The sequence below is a fragment of the Protopterus annectens genome, chromosome 4.part1 (genome assembly GCF_019279795.1).
Source record: "Protopterus annectens isolate FY-2018-M chromosome 4.part1, PAN1.0, whole genome shotgun sequence".
Lineage (NCBI taxonomy): Eukaryota > Metazoa > Chordata > Ceratodontiformes > Protopteridae > Protopterus > Protopterus annectens.
The window spans coordinates 655,517,744-655,537,137 of record NC_056734.1 but is presented as its reverse complement, the minus strand read 5'-3'; the positions used below and the strand labels follow the sequence as shown (position 1 = coordinate 655,537,137).

Sequence of the window (19,394 nt, the reverse complement as noted above, 5' to 3'; positions counted from 1 at the left end):
CACATTTCAGTACTGCTAGGCATAGTAATGCTTTTACACAGTAATTGTCAATATAAAATGTTTTCCATAATTTGAACTGCTACTAAAAATAGCAAGTGTATGGGTTATTCCCAGTTAACAAAACAAATTAGTGAATTAATAATATAAACTGAATTTCTACAGAATTATAGCTATAAGCAATGCAAATTGTGATATTTATGTGAACTCTTTTATAGAAATTAACTGTTATTCTTCAGATTTGACAGGGAGTCATACCAGTGCATTCTTGCAATGGTTTTTGCCATAGAGGAGCTGAATCAAAATCCCAAAATACTTCCCAATATTACACTTGGATTCAAGATATTTGATTCATGCTATTCAGAGTTCAGAGCACTTAGAGGGACTTTTTTGATGCTTTCTGGAGGGATTAAAGAAATTCCAAATTACAGATGTCAGACTGACCAACCCTTATCTGGTATTGTTGGAGATGCACAGGCAAAAACATCCCTTCCCATGGCTAGAGTTTTAGGACTGTACGGATATCCACAGGTTGGTAGCTTGATAATACAGTAAACTGTATAATGTTTTAAACGTGAAGGCTAGCATCATGTATGTATTTATTTATTTATGATTGCTACTAGGGTACAGCACTGATAAAAACAGCCAACTGATGTCTCAGCTGGGATGCATAGTACAACAGGAAAGAACACAGACAGTACAAATAAGAACTGATAAAATACAGCATGGCAACAGCAAATACTTTGAACATGATCATCACAAAATTATAAAGTTGGCATTACTTGTTATATTGAACAAAGTATATCACTGTAAATAATGTTTTCATTAAAATATGTAATTTTCGTTGTTTGTATTCATTATATAGTTTAAACATTTTAGTAGATAAGGTGTAAACTATTATTTTGGCCCAAAAAATACTGGAGTCTGCCCCTGTATGATAGCACTTAAATTTCAACAGCTGAGATAAAAAGGCCTGAAAAGCTATAAATATTTTATAGCTTAGCATCTTCCCTCTGTTTTTACAGTTTTCCGAAGTTAATCAACTATGGCATGACATATGAAGTTAAATATCACATTTGAAACACCTGTGATTGAAACAGAAAAAAAATTCTCTATAAATGTCTCTCCAACAGCAAAAAAGTTTAGTAAGTCCTGTAAATCCTTATCAAAAGTCTGCTGGACATGTGACCACTGCTTCAGGAGATCTATGGGCCATGCAGAATACTGTAAATTGATTTGGCACATTTAGAAGAGGCCTTTATATTTTGTATCAAAAAATTTATTGCATTAACTTTTCCGTCTTCTATGGAATGACCATTAACTAAACTTAAAACTGCGATCTGTAAATCTGGTTAATGATTAATTGCCTGGGGGAGACAAAATGTAATGATGATGAAAGTTTACAAGCAATGCAACGGTAAGTTTAGTTTTTATTCAGGCAAAATACTAATAAAAAGGATAGATATTATAGGAAAATGACTCAACTTTCTAATTATAAGAATGCCTGAAAATGCAGACAGATAGCATTCAGCATTTTCTTCCACAATGGCTAGCTGATTTACTGGATATATTTGAGTTCACCAATGCTACCACTGAAAGGGAACATTCATGAATCAAAATTAGAAACACACTAGACCTTCTGCTTTGGTCAAATTTTTAATTTTTGGTTGGGTGGGGCAAATTTTGATATAAAGAGGAAGAAGATCAATTAGGAATGAAGTGCATATGAAGGTAAACATTTCACTGTGGCACAGGGTGGCAGGACAGTGAAAAAAAGTCTGTAAGTGTGGGTAGCCAGTAGGTGAATAACTGTAGTGTAACTTGGAAAGATCTTTGAGTGGTGGGAAAGAGATAAACTAAACTAAGCCAGTAAGAGGAAAGAAGAGCTCACTGGAGGAGTATTGAATGGCAAGCAATATATTGCAGATTTAAACTTCCTCTAATATAAGTGAAGGGACTAAGCTGCTGGAATAAGAGAGACTTACAGATTTTAATATTAAGCTTAATGAGGTAGCAAAGATGAGAAGATGGGGAAAAGAAGTGGTGATAAAGGCAATGGACTCATGGGGCAGATCAAAAAGGTAGTATAGGCAGATGAGGACAACCTGGTATGAAATGCTTTATAGGGACCAGGGACAAGAGGAAACAAATAATAATATTTATTAGATAAGTATGGCAGCATGGGCAAGGAGGAAGGGAGGCAAACATTACAATCTTAGAGGACAGGGATAGTGTAGTATTAAAGAAACTAGATACGATTGTTTGGATGTGAGGAACGTAAGGTGGTAGTGGGCTAGTTTAAAATGAAGACTGAGTAAGATGAACAAAAAGTATTGGTGCAAGAAGTGAAAAATTTCTGGAATTCTGAAATAGGCAGTAAGTTATGAGTGTAAATACTGTTTGATAAACTGAGATTAAAAACAGATGATTTAGAAAAAACATCACATAAGGGGTTGGAGTTGGCATAATGTTTAAGGACTTTACCTCAGAGATGCAAGTTACAGAATGTGATTCTGACCTCTAGATATTGACTAGAAGGGTCTATATTAGATAATTTAACTTTCAAAATTCAACTGTCATATAGCTGACACCATATGATCAAACTTTTAAAAGTTCGAAAATCTAATAAAAAAAATAAACTACACAAATAACCTACATGAACATTTTAAGCAGGGGCAGCAAGCCCCCCTGTATCCCCCACATGGGGATGCTTCATCCCCACACCCCCTGCTCTTTAAATATACCAACTCCGAGATCACATTACAGTGCAAAAAAGGGACATCTTCCCATTCTGTGCTGTATGGAAATCTCCGTTAAAACGTTTGAACTTTCAAAAGTTTGATCATATGGTGTCAACCATATGACAGTTGAACTTTTGAAAGTTCGATCATCTAATATAGACCCGACTAGGACTGTAATAGTCAGCAGACTGATAGTCTAGCATTTACCTAGGAACCTGTGAAAGAAACATTTCCAAATAATAGGATTGGTAGAAGGATTGGAGTGTAGAGATATAACTAAGCTTGTGTTGGGCTGTATTATTGGCCAAGGAAAGTAGAGGATTAAAGCTACATGTCATGAGAGCATACAGTATATGGAAACCAAGCAATGACCCATAACTGTAAAGATACAATACCATCAAATGAGAGAACAGATTCTGAGATAAAATGCCTGGAAGAGAAGCCTGATGGAGGGTGGTGTGTGTGTGTGTGTGTGTGTGTGTGTGTGTGTGTGTGTGTGTGTGTGTGTGTGTGTGTGTGTGTGTGTGTGTTGTGTGTGTGTGTGTGTGTGTGTGTGTGTGTGTGTGTGTGTGTGTGTGTGTGTGTGTGTGTGTGTGTGTGTGTGCGCGTGCGTGTGTGTGCATGTGTGTGTGTGTGAGACAGAAAAATTTTCAGCAATGGTATATCTGAAAAGAGTAAAAATGGGTTCCCTGCTATGACACTTAGAGCGTGAGAGGGCTGTGACATGCCTGATATAGGTAGAAATCATAAAAATCAAGTGGCAGGGGGAACACACTACTGAAATACAAGATAGGAAGCTATTAAGTTCTAATTAAAAACAGTGAGGATTTGCATACATGGTCAGGGTTTATAGTTCCTGTAGGTGGAGGTAGAGAAGTGCAAAAGTAGATGGGAGGTGGAGGAACTGAAGATGTGTGGAGATATAGGGTACCACAGAAACAAATAGTAAAGCAAAGTCAGCAACTGAGGTAAACTATGGCACCCCCATTAGGGTGGGATGGAGGAAGTGACATATAAGCTCATTTAGAAGTGGAGGAAGAGGTAAGATAGCTGAGTCACAGCTTGTACATTGGTGGAGCCAAGTAAAGTGGCATATTCTCGCTCCCTATCTGAAAACAGAGAGAGACAGGAATGTCAGAAGAACACAAGAATATATCACAATTAAAAAGTTCTGTAGCAAACTGAAGAATGTCATTATGGAATGATCAAGGTGACCTAAGGGTGGTAGAGGTGATCAAGGAATCAAATGGTCAGGAAAGGAAGGTATTTGAGATGTACCACAAATGGAGACGGGGCAGAGAAGAAGACTGAGAGATCCAGATTCGGGCAGACAACAGATATGATACTGAAGGCCAGCTGGCTGAGAAAAGATATTCTGGGCTCAGCATGGTGAGTAGGACCTGGCAGTAAGTGTGAGACCTTTGTAAGGCATGACTCTGAGAAATGGTGCTTCACTATGTCTTATTCTTTCCTCTTCTGTATGTGGCTCTCAGCTGAGGTGAAGCAACAAGGAGGAAGTAGAAAAGGAGCCATTAGACTCTGCTGGCAGAGGAGGAAGAATAACAATATGAAGGCTAAAAAGGGTTAGTGTCAGAAGCTCAAAGCTCAGATTGAGGTAATACTTTATATTGTTTTAAAAAGAAAAGAGGATAAATTTCCAACACTGTACACCAGTGCAATAGGGTATCAAACAGCAATTTCTATATGGTTAAAGGTATTGATTAATATGCTGATATGTGAAAATGCATATGCATCTGTCATATAGTGAAGACGTAATCCATTACGTCCACCAATGGTGGAAAAGGACATTGGAAAAGAGCATGGACAATGTAAAAGTGAGATAGTTTATTAATATTTTTAGGTTAGGTTTAAACTGTGCAAATGAAGACTTAATGGATGATTGTCTGCCGCCATAAAACTCGTCGTATAAGGGAGAGTTAATTCTTTAACTTTACTAAGTATATTTAATTCCAAAGAACAGTAATATTGGAAAAGTATGACTGTTCAAGCAAAACAAAATGAAATAAAAGAACAGAGATAGTACATGGCAAAATAAAATAAATAAATAAATAAATAAGATAAAAGTTTTTGTGTTAGAAAGCTTCCTTAAGTAACTAAAAAACACCAACACACACACACACACACACACATATATATATATATATATATATATATATATATATATATGTATGTATGTATATATATATATATATATGTGTGTGTGCGTGTGCGTGTGTATACAAATTCTAATTAATCCAATTAAGCAACCTTAATTAATTAGTTAATTCATTATTTAATTAATGGTGCAAGCCCATTTTCTTCAATACAAGCTCCTGTCCTGTTCACAATATAACCTCTCCTTACATCCTAATTAATCATTTGCAGCACTAAAACCTTAAAACTATGAGAAGTATCATTGAGAGATAAAAGACATTTGGACAATTTTAGCAACATCAACTGACATTAAAGAGATTGTTGTCTCATACCATTGGCTAGCTTTTAAGAATAAATGAAATTTAAAGTGACAGCTGTGTTACAGGTGGTCAGTTCCTGTTATTTCTGTTTCTAGAGATTTCGGTTTGCAAGTGGTAAGGGGTACCTATCCATGTTGTTTGTCTTTCTGCTTTTTCCTGGTAAGGGGGTTGCCACAGCGGAACTCCGGTCCACTAATGATTGGTAGTAGATTTTTACGAAATGCCAAGGTGCCAGCTTGATGCCCAACCTTCAACAAAGGCACACCCATTTACGCATGCATGTCTTTCGAACGCTACCCAACCACGGGGAGGACATGCAGACTCCACACAGAAGGCACTCCCAAGCCATGCCGAGAATCAAACGGGAAAACCTCTTGCTGTGAGGTAACAATGTTACCGCCGTACCACCGCGGTAATACCTATCCATGTAAGAACTGTAATTACTGCAATTACTCTGATGCAACTAATCACTTTATATGTCCTCATACCAAGCATAGTTATAAATTCCATCATCAAGCTACATGTGATAGTATGAATTTAGTTTATTAGGCTAAGTGTACAGTGTACACTTCATTTTATGTAGACAAGACTAAGAGAATGTTACTTGACAGGATAGACCAATATCTATACGATATTAGGAGACTGAACACTTCAAATGCTTTGGCTAAGCATGTCTCATGCAATGATACTACATATAGTTTTAATTTTTTAGTGCAGCAAATGATTAATGAGGATGTACGGAGGGCTGATACTGTGAAGAGGACAGAGGTATGTGAGCATAAATGGATTTGTAGATTAAATGCTGTGCATGTACCCAGTATTAATGAGTTCTGCCCCTTTAAACTTGTTTTGAAGAAAAGGGGCTTGCACCATTAATTAATTAATTCCATCATTCATTCATTACTTAAGGTTGCTTAATTGTGATTGTGTATCATAGTGTTTAATCTGAATGGGGTAGTGTGTTCCAGCAGTGGGGTAGATAATGTAAGAGGCACCTATCTCCAAATCACATTTTGTTTACCTGCTGCTGAAGATTTAGTCCCCAGCTTCTGGCATTCGTTGAGCTATTAGACTTGAGCAGATAAAAGAGATCCACAACAACTGGGTCCTTAATTGCAAAGAAGCAAGACAAGATCTCCCCTCAAGAACCTGTAAGACATCTAGTAAAGACACAGTACTTTCAATCTGTATTGGTAGCTTAGGACATTTAAGACCATGATCTTCTTAGCTGAAAATTTCTGTGGTCCTTCTCGTTGATATGTTTAGTGAAGTACATCACAAACAGGACATTGTACTCAATAATTGGTTTAATCAGTGCTGAATATAAGGAAACAATAAACTTTTTTATATATGATGATACCCCTTTGGCAATTAGTTGTAATAAGTAGATGGATTTCCGACTATTGTTGTCACATGATGACTGAAAGAGAAGGAACTGTCATCTCATGTTCTAAGACCTCTGATAGCACCCTTATTGTGAAGTGGGGTATTGACTGCTGTGTATCGTTGAAGGAATATTATCTAACAAACATGACAATATTGTCCTTTTTTGTATTCACACTGAGTCCATTATATGTATATAATGTATAAGGACAATAAGTATGATTATATAATTAATGGTTGATGTTAAGGGAGTGGCACAAAAAAGCATTAACCAAAACATGCTGACAGTTCAGGATCATGAAAAGGTTAAAATGCCTTACTAAGGTGGAAAAGGGGGCCTTAGTAATGCATGCTACTTCTAAGCCTAACCCTACTCTGCCCCTACAAATAACCTTGTGTGCACCTTATTTTAAAAAACTCTTTCTATAAGTCTACCACTACACAAGACATGTTAGAAACATAGTGCACATACACACCGAAATCTCAAACAAGTGCTCTTTCATATTTTTGAACACTTGGGATTTGTTCTAATTATGTTGTGCAAACCAGTGAGTTCTCTGCTTATATCAGATGCCTCCCTTGCTAACACATGCTTTATTTATGTCAAAATGTTGTCTTCTTTAATCATTGGTAATGTTTCTGCTAGCTGAATTTTCAACTCCCTAACTTAGTGCTTAGTAGACAATGTGGGAGTCACAGGTTTGCTTATGGCAATACAGATATGACAGCAGGTTACTTCTCTTTTTCGTTACTTGCTTTTTTAATTTTATACTCGCTAGTCAGCGAAATCACATTTAGTAAGCTTAAAAAACTGTCAGATATTTCCTTTTTTGTTTTCTTTCTGAGCTTCATGGGACTATAATATGCTACAACCTTACTCAACCCCATGAAAGTGAGACAGGGTGCATGGACCAAACCAACTGAATTCAAAAGCACCAAAAAAAGTCCAGCACCATTCGGGAGGTAGATGGAATTAGAGTTTAATGTGACAAAACAACAAAAACAGCATACCAGTTTCGGCAAAACTTACTGCCTTCTTCAGTGCATTACCTCACTTGAATCCATTACACATTTAAATAGTATTCCATTAAACTATACTAGAAGCTGATTGGTATATGCCAGAATTAACTTAATTCATTAAGGCCAGGCTTAAACAGATACCCCAGCCTGACAATCCAACTAGATTCTTTATTATTTAGTATAGAATACCAACCTGCTTTGTTAGATTTATGTCCTTGAATTTTGTCAATGATTGTGAATTGAAATTTAGCAGTGACATGGGTCATTGTATGTTAAAGAGCATTGGAAACTCTTTTAGTTCTTATATCACTAAGATGTTCACTAATCCTGTGTTTTAATGGCCTGGATGTTTGCCCTACATAAAAACAGAGCAACAGCAGGTGGCCAAATAAATGACCCAGTCACTGCTGCAGTTGCCAAAGCATCTAATTTCAAAAATATGAGGTTTATTGCTGCTGGTAAACTCTTTTGTTTTACATATATATGTACAAAACCTACAGTGGTCACAAGGGTTACTACCCACTAACTTATCCCCAAATAGGGTGACTTGTTGTGTGGTAGTAGGTGAAGAGTGTTTGTAGTGGGTTAGATGGGAATTAATAGTACTGCTTCTTCTGTATGAAAAAAGATACTGTGGGGAAAGTATTCCAGCTAGTCTCTCATTTCCAACAAAATGTCCCAGCGATTGTTAATAATATTTCTAAACCCATCTATATTGCTTCCAAATCTTGTAACTAGACAAATGGATTGGGGAGACTGTGCATCCTTACCTTTGGATCCTTTGCCATAAGTTAACAACTTCTTCCTGTCTTGTTCAGTGGCAAAAGAGCATGCCCTGTTAATGATGTTTACATGATAACCCCTATTCGAAAATCTTTGTGAAAGATCACTTTTGCTGATATTGTAGGCTGCATCCGATGAACATATACACTTGATGCATAGAAATTGGGATTTCGGGATATTTTGGATGATATGGGAGGGTTGATGACTGGAAGCATGTAGTAAGGTGTTGAATTGGGGGAATTTTCTATGAACCTGTGTTTCAATTGTATGGTCATCCTATCTTAAAATATAGACTTCCAGGAATGTAATTTCTTTATGGTCATAGTTAAGTGTGAAATGAATTCCCCATTTATTCTCATTTAAATATTCTACAAATTCCTCTGCACATCCAGCATTCCCTCTCCACACCATCCAACAATCATTCAGATAACGTCTCCAGATATCCATGTTGTCTAGAAAAATGTTATGGTTCTCATCATATATCAATTGTTCCTCGATGTAGCCCATGCAGCGGTCTGCGTAAATGGGAGCGAAGGACGCTCCCATGGCCATACCTCTAAGTTGCCAGTAACATCTCCCATGGAAGTAAAAAACATTCTTAGCAAGAACATGTTCAGCTAAACAAACAAGAAGAGTGTTAAAACTGGGAGTGTATAACTCAGCTTTGTCTAGCCAGAATTTAATAGCTTCTAATCCTGCCCAATGTAGGATGTTGGTGTATAGGGCAGTAACGTCCAATGTACATAATAGCCAACCTGGTTCCAACTCTGTGTCATTTATAATGTTAAGAAACTGCATGGTGTCTTTATTTCTAGATCTGACCTGAGAAAGGAGTGGTTGTAGATATTCAGTAAGGAAAGCCGGCAATGGTTCCATCAGAGATCCTCGACCCAAGACAATTGGTCTATCTGGTGGTTTAGTAGGATGTTTATGTATTTTGGGAAGGAGATATAGATATTGTGACCTGGGATCTTGGACTGGCAACTGATAATCTGTCCTCTGGTCTATGATCCCTTCCTCCTGTGCCAGTTTTCAAAAAGGCATCAATTTCTTGTTTAAATTTGAATGTTGGGTCCAGGGGCATATGCATATAAAATTTGTTGTTGGACAATTGTGTTATAGCCTCTGTTTCATACATACTCCAGTCCATAATGACTATTGCCCCACCTTTATCAGCTGGTAAAATAACCAGGTCATGATTATTGCTGAGTTTATATAGGGCATCCCGTTCCTGTTTAGTGAGATTATGTTTGTTACTAGTGTGTATGTTCATATTAAAGTGCAAATCTTTCAGGCAAACATTCTTTAAAAACTGAGACATGTTTGTCCATGGGAGGTATGAAGTTAGATTTACGGAAATGAAATGCAGTAGATCTTTGAGATTGATTTGAATCTGAAAAAAACAGTTTGAGGTTAAGAATTCTGCAGAATTCATGAATGTCATTGGCAAGAGCATGTGCAGCCACAAAAAAGATGGAACAAAATCCAATCCTTTGTTCAATAATTTTATTTCAGCATCTGACAAAGATTTGGAAAAATGTTATGAATGTTGTTAATGTTTAGTGCATCACTATAATATGCTGCCTGTGAAGTGGTGTATTTTTTTCTGCCAGGCATATCCTGTACATTAACACCCTACTAAAGCACAAATTAATCATTGAAGCTAATTGTAGGCATAATATTTTAACATTTCAGGGTAACATAATTTATGTTTAGCATGTGAATTCATATATATATATATATATATATATATATATATATATATATATATATATATATAAAACAAATCCATCCATCCTCAACCCCATTTCCCATGGGGTGTCACTTTTACAATGACAATCATCTCAAGCCAAGGTTTACATTGCCAGGTGGCTATAGATAGTTAATTCATACCACTCACACCTATATGAGATAGTTAATCCATACCACTCACACCTATAGCCAGTTTAGAGTGTCCAGTCCCCCTGCTGCATGTCTTTGGAGCACCCAAAGGAAACCCACATGACCACAGAGGGAACATACAGACTCTGCATAGAAGACACCCCAGCTGAGAATTAAAACCAGAGAACCTCTTGCTGTGAGGCAACAACACTAACTGGTGCACCACCACAGTCAACCATATACTGATAAATATATTTTCATTTTTAAAACCTGCTAAGATAGCAAGGAAAAAGGAAGGGATGAAGAACCCCAACTAAACATATCATATTACTTATATAATTTCAAACGTCTGGGATTCAGAAAGGCTTACTACAATATAAAAATAATATTGTAGAATGATTCTGCATTGTGGTTAACCTTTCTGATTCATAGACTGCTTTCTGCAATGTTTTTCTCTCAATGGAGCATAACACAGATATTAGTTTCATGAGTTAAGCCACATATTAATGTGGCAGTCTATGGGAATGGATATTGCTAACTCTAATTAATCTATGCCCTTTACCGATAATGTTCACAGATCTCTAATTACTCAATTGAGTGATTCAGAGAGACTGACGACATGTTAGCAAAAAGGCACTCTAGTTATGTATATTATTTGTTAATAATGTCAGTCCTGTTGAAAGACAAAGCATTTTTTGATAAGTTTAGTGTCTGACCTAGTCCACTAAGGATAACATTACATAGTAAAATAGTGTCATCACTTCTCATTGCTTGTTTATGGCAGTTTCCTCTTTAGACATACTGTAAGAAGATGAGAAGAAAACTGCACAATTTGAAGCTCGCCGCTTTATTCAAGTAAGCATTTTACATTAATACGTAGATTATTAACAATTGCAAGAGTCCCTGAATAAGTCCTATGGAAAAAGATCACGGACACTGATGTTTCATATGACTTCAGAAATGTTCTGGTGAACCTTCAGGTGATACAGAAGAGAAAACAAAACACTGACCAGACTTTATTCAGCAGGGGTGTAAACATCCTACCCTCAACTTAAGACACTAATGAGAAATGGGGTATCCACTAAAAAGAATTCTGAAACCCTTTGGGTATGATTTGATTTGTGAAAGAAGCATAAGAAGCAACCGACAGGATCGGTTCCATTTTATAGATGGAGTCTCTAAGGCAAAGAAATGATTCTGTTGTTGCATGGCTCTGGCAGTAGAAGATGTGTCTGACTGAATCAATGGATATGTTGGGGCCATTGCAGTTAATGCAGATTTTCATATGCTGCGTGTAATCCTTCTGGATTAGCGAGAATTGGTCTGGTGCCAAGTGTTTAACATGTTGGGTGACAGGAGAAGGTCTTCAATTACTGAATGATCATTCTCCTCAGACTCTAAAGGATGTCTGTAACACAATAATTGAAAGAAGACTGCAAACAAATGAATGTTCATATCAGAAGGACCATGATGGATTCCATCCTGGCCATTGAGCAGAGGATCAGTTTTTGTCCCTTTATCCCTTGATACTGGAAGGATTGTTTTAGTTTATCAGTGTTGTCTACATTTGCTTTGTGGGGCTCATGTTGAAAACCCACAGACTGCAACTGTTATACTCAGTTGTATGTAAATGTATGTGAAATGCAGGGAGTGTATACTAAGTGCATGACTGAGGTATTGCAGAAGTTTTCTTTGTCACTGATGTACAGTAATCTTGAAGTTTACATAGACAGATAGATACAGGTACAGATATAGATATAGGAGTAGAAATATAGATATAGATATAGATATAGATATAGGTATAGATATAGATATAGATATAGATATAGATATAGATGAATATATAGATATAGATGAATATATAGATATAGATGAAGTATATTTGTAGTAGGGGATGTACCTGTGAAGGGTTGTGAATCCCCCTTCAGAACAACTAAAGAAGGTATAACTGAGATTTTTGTAATAAAGCATTTCAGTGCTTAAACAGAGGTGTATTTATTTATTTATTTGTCTTTCAGAACTGACATTGTTGGGTCTTGCTCTTATATGAGAGGAACAATTTCAGGATGTGGGGAATGCATCTGATCATGTAGAGTTTCTCAAGGGAGATTCAGCAGCAGTACTGAATGTTGAAACTACCACTATGTGCCATTTGATATTGCTGGGTGTAGAGTGAAAGATGCATCTTCATTCTTGATGTTAAGTAGAATATGTTTTATGTGGCTACCAGACTCCATCAAGGTGATGTGCCTACCTTGCTGTTTTTCATTTTTATGGAAAGAATATCAAGGTACAGACATGATTTAGAGAATATCCATTTATATGCATATGAACATTGATTTTTTTTTATTCATATTGTATCCTCTTGATCTTAAGTGACTGCGATCATTGGAATGGTCTGGATTGGTTTGCTGGGTGTGAAGTAGATACAATAAACATCAGCTGCAGGTTTAAGCCTTTTGGGTTTGCCTTCAAGAGTGAAAATAAAAGGTAGTAAGAGACAGGCGTAAAGATGAATGCAGTTGTAGGAGTCCAGAAGACATTTTACTGGACTGTGGTACTGAAAAAAAAGCTGAGTCATGTTATAAATCATTCAGTTTAAGAAACAGTGTTTGCTCATGTTCTTACCTGTGGTTGTTAGCTCATTAGCTCTTGGTAATATCAGAAAGGATGATGTTGCCAGTGGAGGTTCCAGGTTCCTTTCCTCGCTGGAGCACAACAGGAGCACTATATTTAGGTGTGGAGGCACTTCCAGACATATGCCATTAAAAAATAAATAAAAAATAAGTAAACTGTGGCTATTTAAACCCTCTCTACTTAAAGTTGAAGTTCAAAAAATACATTTTCACACATTTTGTAAATATGGCAAGCTGTCTGTTACAACTGTAACATGAGAGTTAGCGCAGCCAGGACAACATATATATATATATATATATATATATATATATATATATATATATAATTGCCAATACCTGCCAGTAGTGCAATAGAATACCCTGCTGGCAGCCTCCCCCTTTGCTCCACCCTTATTACGACTCTGCAATAATCGACACAACAGATGTTTAAAATAATTTTTAGGACAAGCAGTAAGAACATCACTAAAGAAAATGAAGCCAGGGAAAGAAGCACTCTTAGAAGAAGTTACAACAGAAATCCTGAGGGTATTCATAAGAGTATAAAGAGAAAGGTGTATTACAACCGTCTCAAGAATAAGCATTCTAATGTCAGTGTGTATAAGAACAAAGGGAGCATTCACATCAGTGGGCAGTATAGGGGTATTAAACTCCTGCCATCATACATGAAAGTGCTGGGGAAAATGGCTGATACATAAATATGCAGTGTAATAGAAAATAGAAAGTAGGATGGGAGATGAGCAGTTCATATTCAGTTCATGATGCAGACATACAAGCAGCACAATGAACCAATTGCTTGAAGATAGTCAGGAAAAAGCTTGAGAAGTTGAGACAAGGAAATAGTCCAAGTATTCCTAGACTTAGAGAAAACCAATTTCCCAGGAAAGCTGATCTCAGCAGTACTGCAATGATTTAAAGTCTGAGAAACTAGTAGAATTAGTGTGGGCTATGTACAAGGAACTGATGACACAAGTATGGACAAATTTTGGATTCATGGATGGGTTCCCTCTGGGACTCAGTGCCTATGACTGGTTGGGAATATCTGAGATATCTCTGGCATATTAAAAAAGTGAACAATGTTTCATATTAACACACCTTGTAAAATGGCAGTAAAAAAATTAATAAAATCCCACTAAATGTCATAGTGCAAGATTATTTTGTAAATTACAGTCTCATATGTGTCAAATTACTCCAAATTTTATTTATAAGGTGTTATAACATAAACATTAAACAAACAACTTTAAAAAAATTAATCTGTTCAGAACAGACTGCTCTCATGATCATCTGAACTTCACAAGCCAGGAAATGCACCACATTGACACCAAGCGTATCTCTGAACCCCTGTGTTAGCAATGAGTGCTATTGCTAGCACATGGGTAGGAGTTTATCAGAGGTAAGACCATGCTGCTAGCCCAAGAAATCACATGACAAAGACATAATTATTAAAGGGGACAAACTAAGGCCCATAAGGACAAATTTTAAATATTGCTCTTATAAACTTAGAAAGCTGATAGAATAAAAGGTTTTATTTTATCAGACTGAAACTCAAATGACTGTCATTTTTGAAACTCAAATGACTGTCATTTTTGTCTTTGCCAATGCCATAAAGCAAACACAAATTTCATGAAGAACAGAACTGAGGCATAAATCACGACAGTCTGCTAAAATCTGGACACTTGAGAGAGGCATGGTCACAAAGCCATGATTCTCTCAACTGTAAAGCTTTGGCAGGATTATCCAACCACAAGCCATAGTAGGCCTGCTTAGTGTGAAAAAATAAAAAAATTACCTCAGATGCAGCTCTTGAGTGTTATTACTTGCTTAGTGGATTTTCCACAGCTTGGCTAGGAAATGGAATCTAGCTAGGTATCTTAGCAATTTTGGCTTAACATTTACTAAATGCTGGTTTAGTTAAGCTATTTTTATTTGTTTTTTTATCTTCTTACAAAGCCATACATCTTGAGCGTTTCTCCTCGGGCCGCCGCTGAAAATTGGCTTTGTTCCAAGTCGGACTTTCCTGGTTAATAAATGTTAAAAAAAAAATAAATAAAAATACATTCTTCTTTCCTTTTCCTTCTCTTGTCCTCTCTCTGACACAACTTTTCTCAACTGCAGTATGAGACAGTTGGAGGAGCTCTTCAGGATTGCTGAATTATGATCACTTTACTAGAAGCTTCAATTGCACCTCCAATGCATTGCAATGTGACTTTGACTTTGCCTAATAAGCTTGCTTCACTTTTCATATTGTACTATACCAAATTTCACCTCACAGTCCTGCGTGTTTACCATGAATACATTATTAATATTAAAAATAATATTATTCAGATGTACTTCAGAGTACATGTGAATATTATTCTGAATAATAATAATAATTTATTCACTGGGAAGAGATAACTTACTCAGCAGGACTGTGAGGCAAAAGCATATATCTGTTATGGTTGTTGAATGCCTTTATCTGTACTGTTATGATTCTGTGATAATAAAGAGCTATAATTCCAAAAAAGGTGAATAACACTGTAATTCCATACACACACACATGCACACACACACACACACACACACACACACACACACACACACACACACACACACACACACACACACACACACACACACACACACACACGTACACTATGTGAACTTACCTTAATGAGTCTTTGAACAACCAGTTATCATATAGGGCTCCGTCCTTCCAAAATGTGGTTCCTACAAAGAGGATTTACATTTCCAAAAAGAATCACAGATCAAATATATACACATACACTGGGCACATACACTGGGCAATGCAACTTATAATAACTATTCACATTAAGTGACAATTGAAGTACCTATATAGCTGTCAAAGCACTTCAGCTGCTTTTTAGATCAATGGACAAAATGAGTGGCATTTAATCATACTTTTATCAAGAAGTGAAAAAAAAGTCACCACCTTTCATTTGCAATTATATTCTGAGAAAAGTAACAATAAAGAGGCATGGGGGTAAAATGAGGGACACATTTTAAATATTGCTTTGTCCATCCATCCACAACCCCTTTTACCATTTTTGCATGTGATATGGAGGTTTCACTTCAACACTGACAATCATCTAGAGCCAAGGATTAAACTTTCAGGTGGCTACTCCATTAATTTAAGAAGATAAAAGAATAACAGTTTTTGCATAAACATGTTTTTTAACAAAACAAAGTGTGAAACTGTAATGACTTGTTTTATTGAGTAATGAAATTCTTCAGTGATTTACCAGAACATCAAAAAATTTACAAAGGTTGCAACAAGACTATGTGACACAGTCAGGGATGTTCTGTGAAACTGGGTGCAGTTGAGAGGAAAGTAACCTGCATTTACTGTCACAATAAGAGATCACAAACAAAGGTGTCACTAGTTATTGGAAATGCATACTTTAAAATGTTACTGTCAGTGCCTTATGTTGCATTTTCCTAAGAACATAGACATTTGTATATGATCAATCATGTCCCTGCTTCTGCCCTACAAAATAAAAAAGGTGTGTGTAGCATGCATGCACAGCCTCCTTCTGGCCATCCACTAACTGTTTTCTTGTCAACGATACCCAGGCTATCCTAAGAAGGCAAACAGCAGAAGGCAGCAATGAGTCAGTTACAGCAGCATGGTGAGTTATAAGAGAGCAACGGCTGGCCAAGAACTAAGGATCAGACACCTAGCCAAAATGTAATTCACATTTGGGGGGGGGTTAGGGACTATGGGGCATGCCTAGTTTTGCAGCGATAGCAAGTGCCCCCCCACGCCCTCCATGGATCACTGGATATTACAAATGCAAGTTCCGCTGCAGAGTGGCTGAAGTCATTCTTCATGACTGACCTAAGAGCACAACAATCCAGGATCATCTTAGTGTACAACTGTTGCTCCTACAGCCAGGAAAGGAGTCAATTGAGGTGGTTTGGTTACATACTGCACAACATCCCTGGGTGCCTCCAGCTGATGTTGAGCCAGATACAACCCATTAGACATGAGCCCCCACTGAGATCCAGGATATGATGGAGAAATTATATCTCTCAGCTTGTCTTGGAATGCCTGAGGATACTAGAGCATAACCTGTGGACTGTTGCTGCTGATACAAAAATCTGATATGCTTTGACCAACTTCCTGGCAACACATCCCTTGTAACAGCAAGTCATTTATAGAATCCATGGCTGGTCAAATGAATGGACAGATACATGACTACATGCATGCATGTATGCAGAGATGAATATTTAACATTATTTTACTGAAACCTAAAATATATACTTTACATTAAACCTGCTCACCAGTCCACAGAATATGAAATACAGATGGAAATTTTACTTCCAGCAGCTTCTGAATTTAAAAAGCCCCAGAGACACGGTACTGCCCTAGACACAGGCTACAGTGAAAGAGAAGGAGGAGGAGGAACCCACCATAGATGAATTTAGAAAAGCACTGAGACTGGAGAGATAGTAAAATCAGCAAGCAAAGGATAGTAGTATTGCTGGAATTGAATTCATCCTCAAGTCTTGGTGGATCCACATGTTTTAAAGCTGTGGAATTACAATGCCACTTGACCTTTACAACAGCAAATCTCTATATTTCATATATTGTGGATTCAACATGGTAAAAGCCTGTTATTGAAGCTGTTGTTTTGAAGCTGTCTTTCTGCCATTTTGGTTGTTTAGCAAGTTTTGAATACTCAGATGAAATACTAATACCTGTGGGGCAACGCTCTTCCAATATTTACAGTGTAGAATCCTTGAGACATGGACATATTCCTACAATGGGCTTAGGCAAGGCTCAGGATGACCCCACCTGCTGTAAAAGGAAGGAGTAGCCCACAAAAAAAAATTGACAGACCAACAAAGAGCCAAAGAGATGATAGAGTGGACTACTGAGGAGAAGAAAGAAATTATGTTTTGTTACTATTATGCAAGAAGGCCATAATCTCCAGATAGAAGATATTCAAAAAGATTAAGAGAAAAGTTAGAGGAAAGAAAAATACCTGCACAAGACAAACTGTCAAAAGCTTCAAATGCAAAGTTGTGATCATTATTACAACAGTTTCATGAAAAACAGGAACCTTGGGCCATCTGGTAAAAGAAGTGACTGAGGACGTGCAGAAATGTAAACAACAAAACTTTGAAAGGTATAAAAAAACAAAAATGGACATGGCAAACAAAGAGAGAGATGATGATATGGTACAATATTTATGCATAGGAGAAAGCCAAACTTATCAATACAAAAAACCCAGCTCCAAAGATATTTGTAGAGAAATACAGGAAAAGGAACCCAGATATGGAAAATTTCACAATTCAAAAAATAAAATCAAAAGGGGGAGAACACAAAACAGAAAATTAGTAAGTAGAAATTAAACAAATAGAAGATGAAGTTATGGGATACCTGCAAAGTGAAGGATTTAGTGTGGAAACTCATACAGGTTATATCACAGCTGATGGAACAATGAGTCCTCAAAGTAAGGAGAAACAAATGGAATGGGAGACATCTGAAGATGAAATATGGATATGAGAAAGAAAAAAAACAGATGTAATATGGTTCAATATTTATGCAAAGAAGAAAGAAAAATTAATAAATGCAAAAAAGAAGCACCAAAGATAATTGAAGAGAAATACAGGGAAATGCATTTAGATATGGAAAATTCTACAGTACAAACAAAAAAAAAAAAAGAAAACAAAAGGGGAGTAAAAAAGAGGATTAGTAATAGAGAAGTTAAAGAAATAGAAACTGAAGTTATGCATTACCTGAAATGTGAAGGATTTACTGTAGAAAATTCAACTCTAGTAATGACACAAGATGGAACAGTAAGTCCCCAAATTAAGAAGTAGGTGGAATAGGAAGTATACAATCAATTACCCCATAAAGATACCCTGGAGCCCTCCGTAGGAAACCATTACAAAAGTTCATTACAAGTTACAAAGCAAGGAAAGAAACAGAAAACTGTGGCAACTCTGATGCAGCTAATGTTGTAAAATAATAAGCCAGTGACTTCCCATATAAAAGAGTAATGGATGATGCAGAATGAAGCTGAAAAAAATATGTCACAGGAAACTGTTCTGGAACTTTCTGAAGATGCCCACAGGAAACAGAGAATAAAGATTGTGCCCTCAGTTTAGAAGAAAATGATCCAATGGAATGGTTGCTTGATTTAATATCTATGGATTGACATATTAAGATCAATGAAAGAAATAGATTACTGGAAGTCAATAAGACCCAAAATGTTAGAAGTCTGATAAAACAAATGGACACAGTAATCAAGAATGTTAACAGAAATGCATGTGACATAACATAAGTAAATAGGATATATTACTGTACAGCTAAATTATTAATAGATAAAGGGGGAATTTATTAAAGCCTACATGGACTTATTTTCCATGTAGGCATAGTGGCACATAAAAGTAAGTAGATGTGCGATCCAGTAAAGGGAGCTGAGGAGCGTGCAAACACAGAAGTGTCCATGGCATGTAATTCATCTCATAAGCAA

The 19,394-nt window shown here is 36.6% G+C and overlaps 1 protein-coding gene across 1 annotated transcript in view; it reads left to right on the top strand.

Moving 5' to 3' along the window:
- The first annotated feature begins 270 nt into the window (after window positions 1-270).
- The window catches only part of LOC122801271 (extracellular calcium-sensing receptor-like), a 251,233-nt gene continuing 232,109 nt past the window's right edge, over window positions 271-19,394 (top strand). Inside the window, exon 1 of the mRNA XM_044070821.1 lies at window positions 271-528. Within this exon, the coding sequence (XP_043926756.1) occupies window positions 271-528 (258 nt within the window). The remainder of the gene's footprint in view (window positions 529-19,394) is intronic.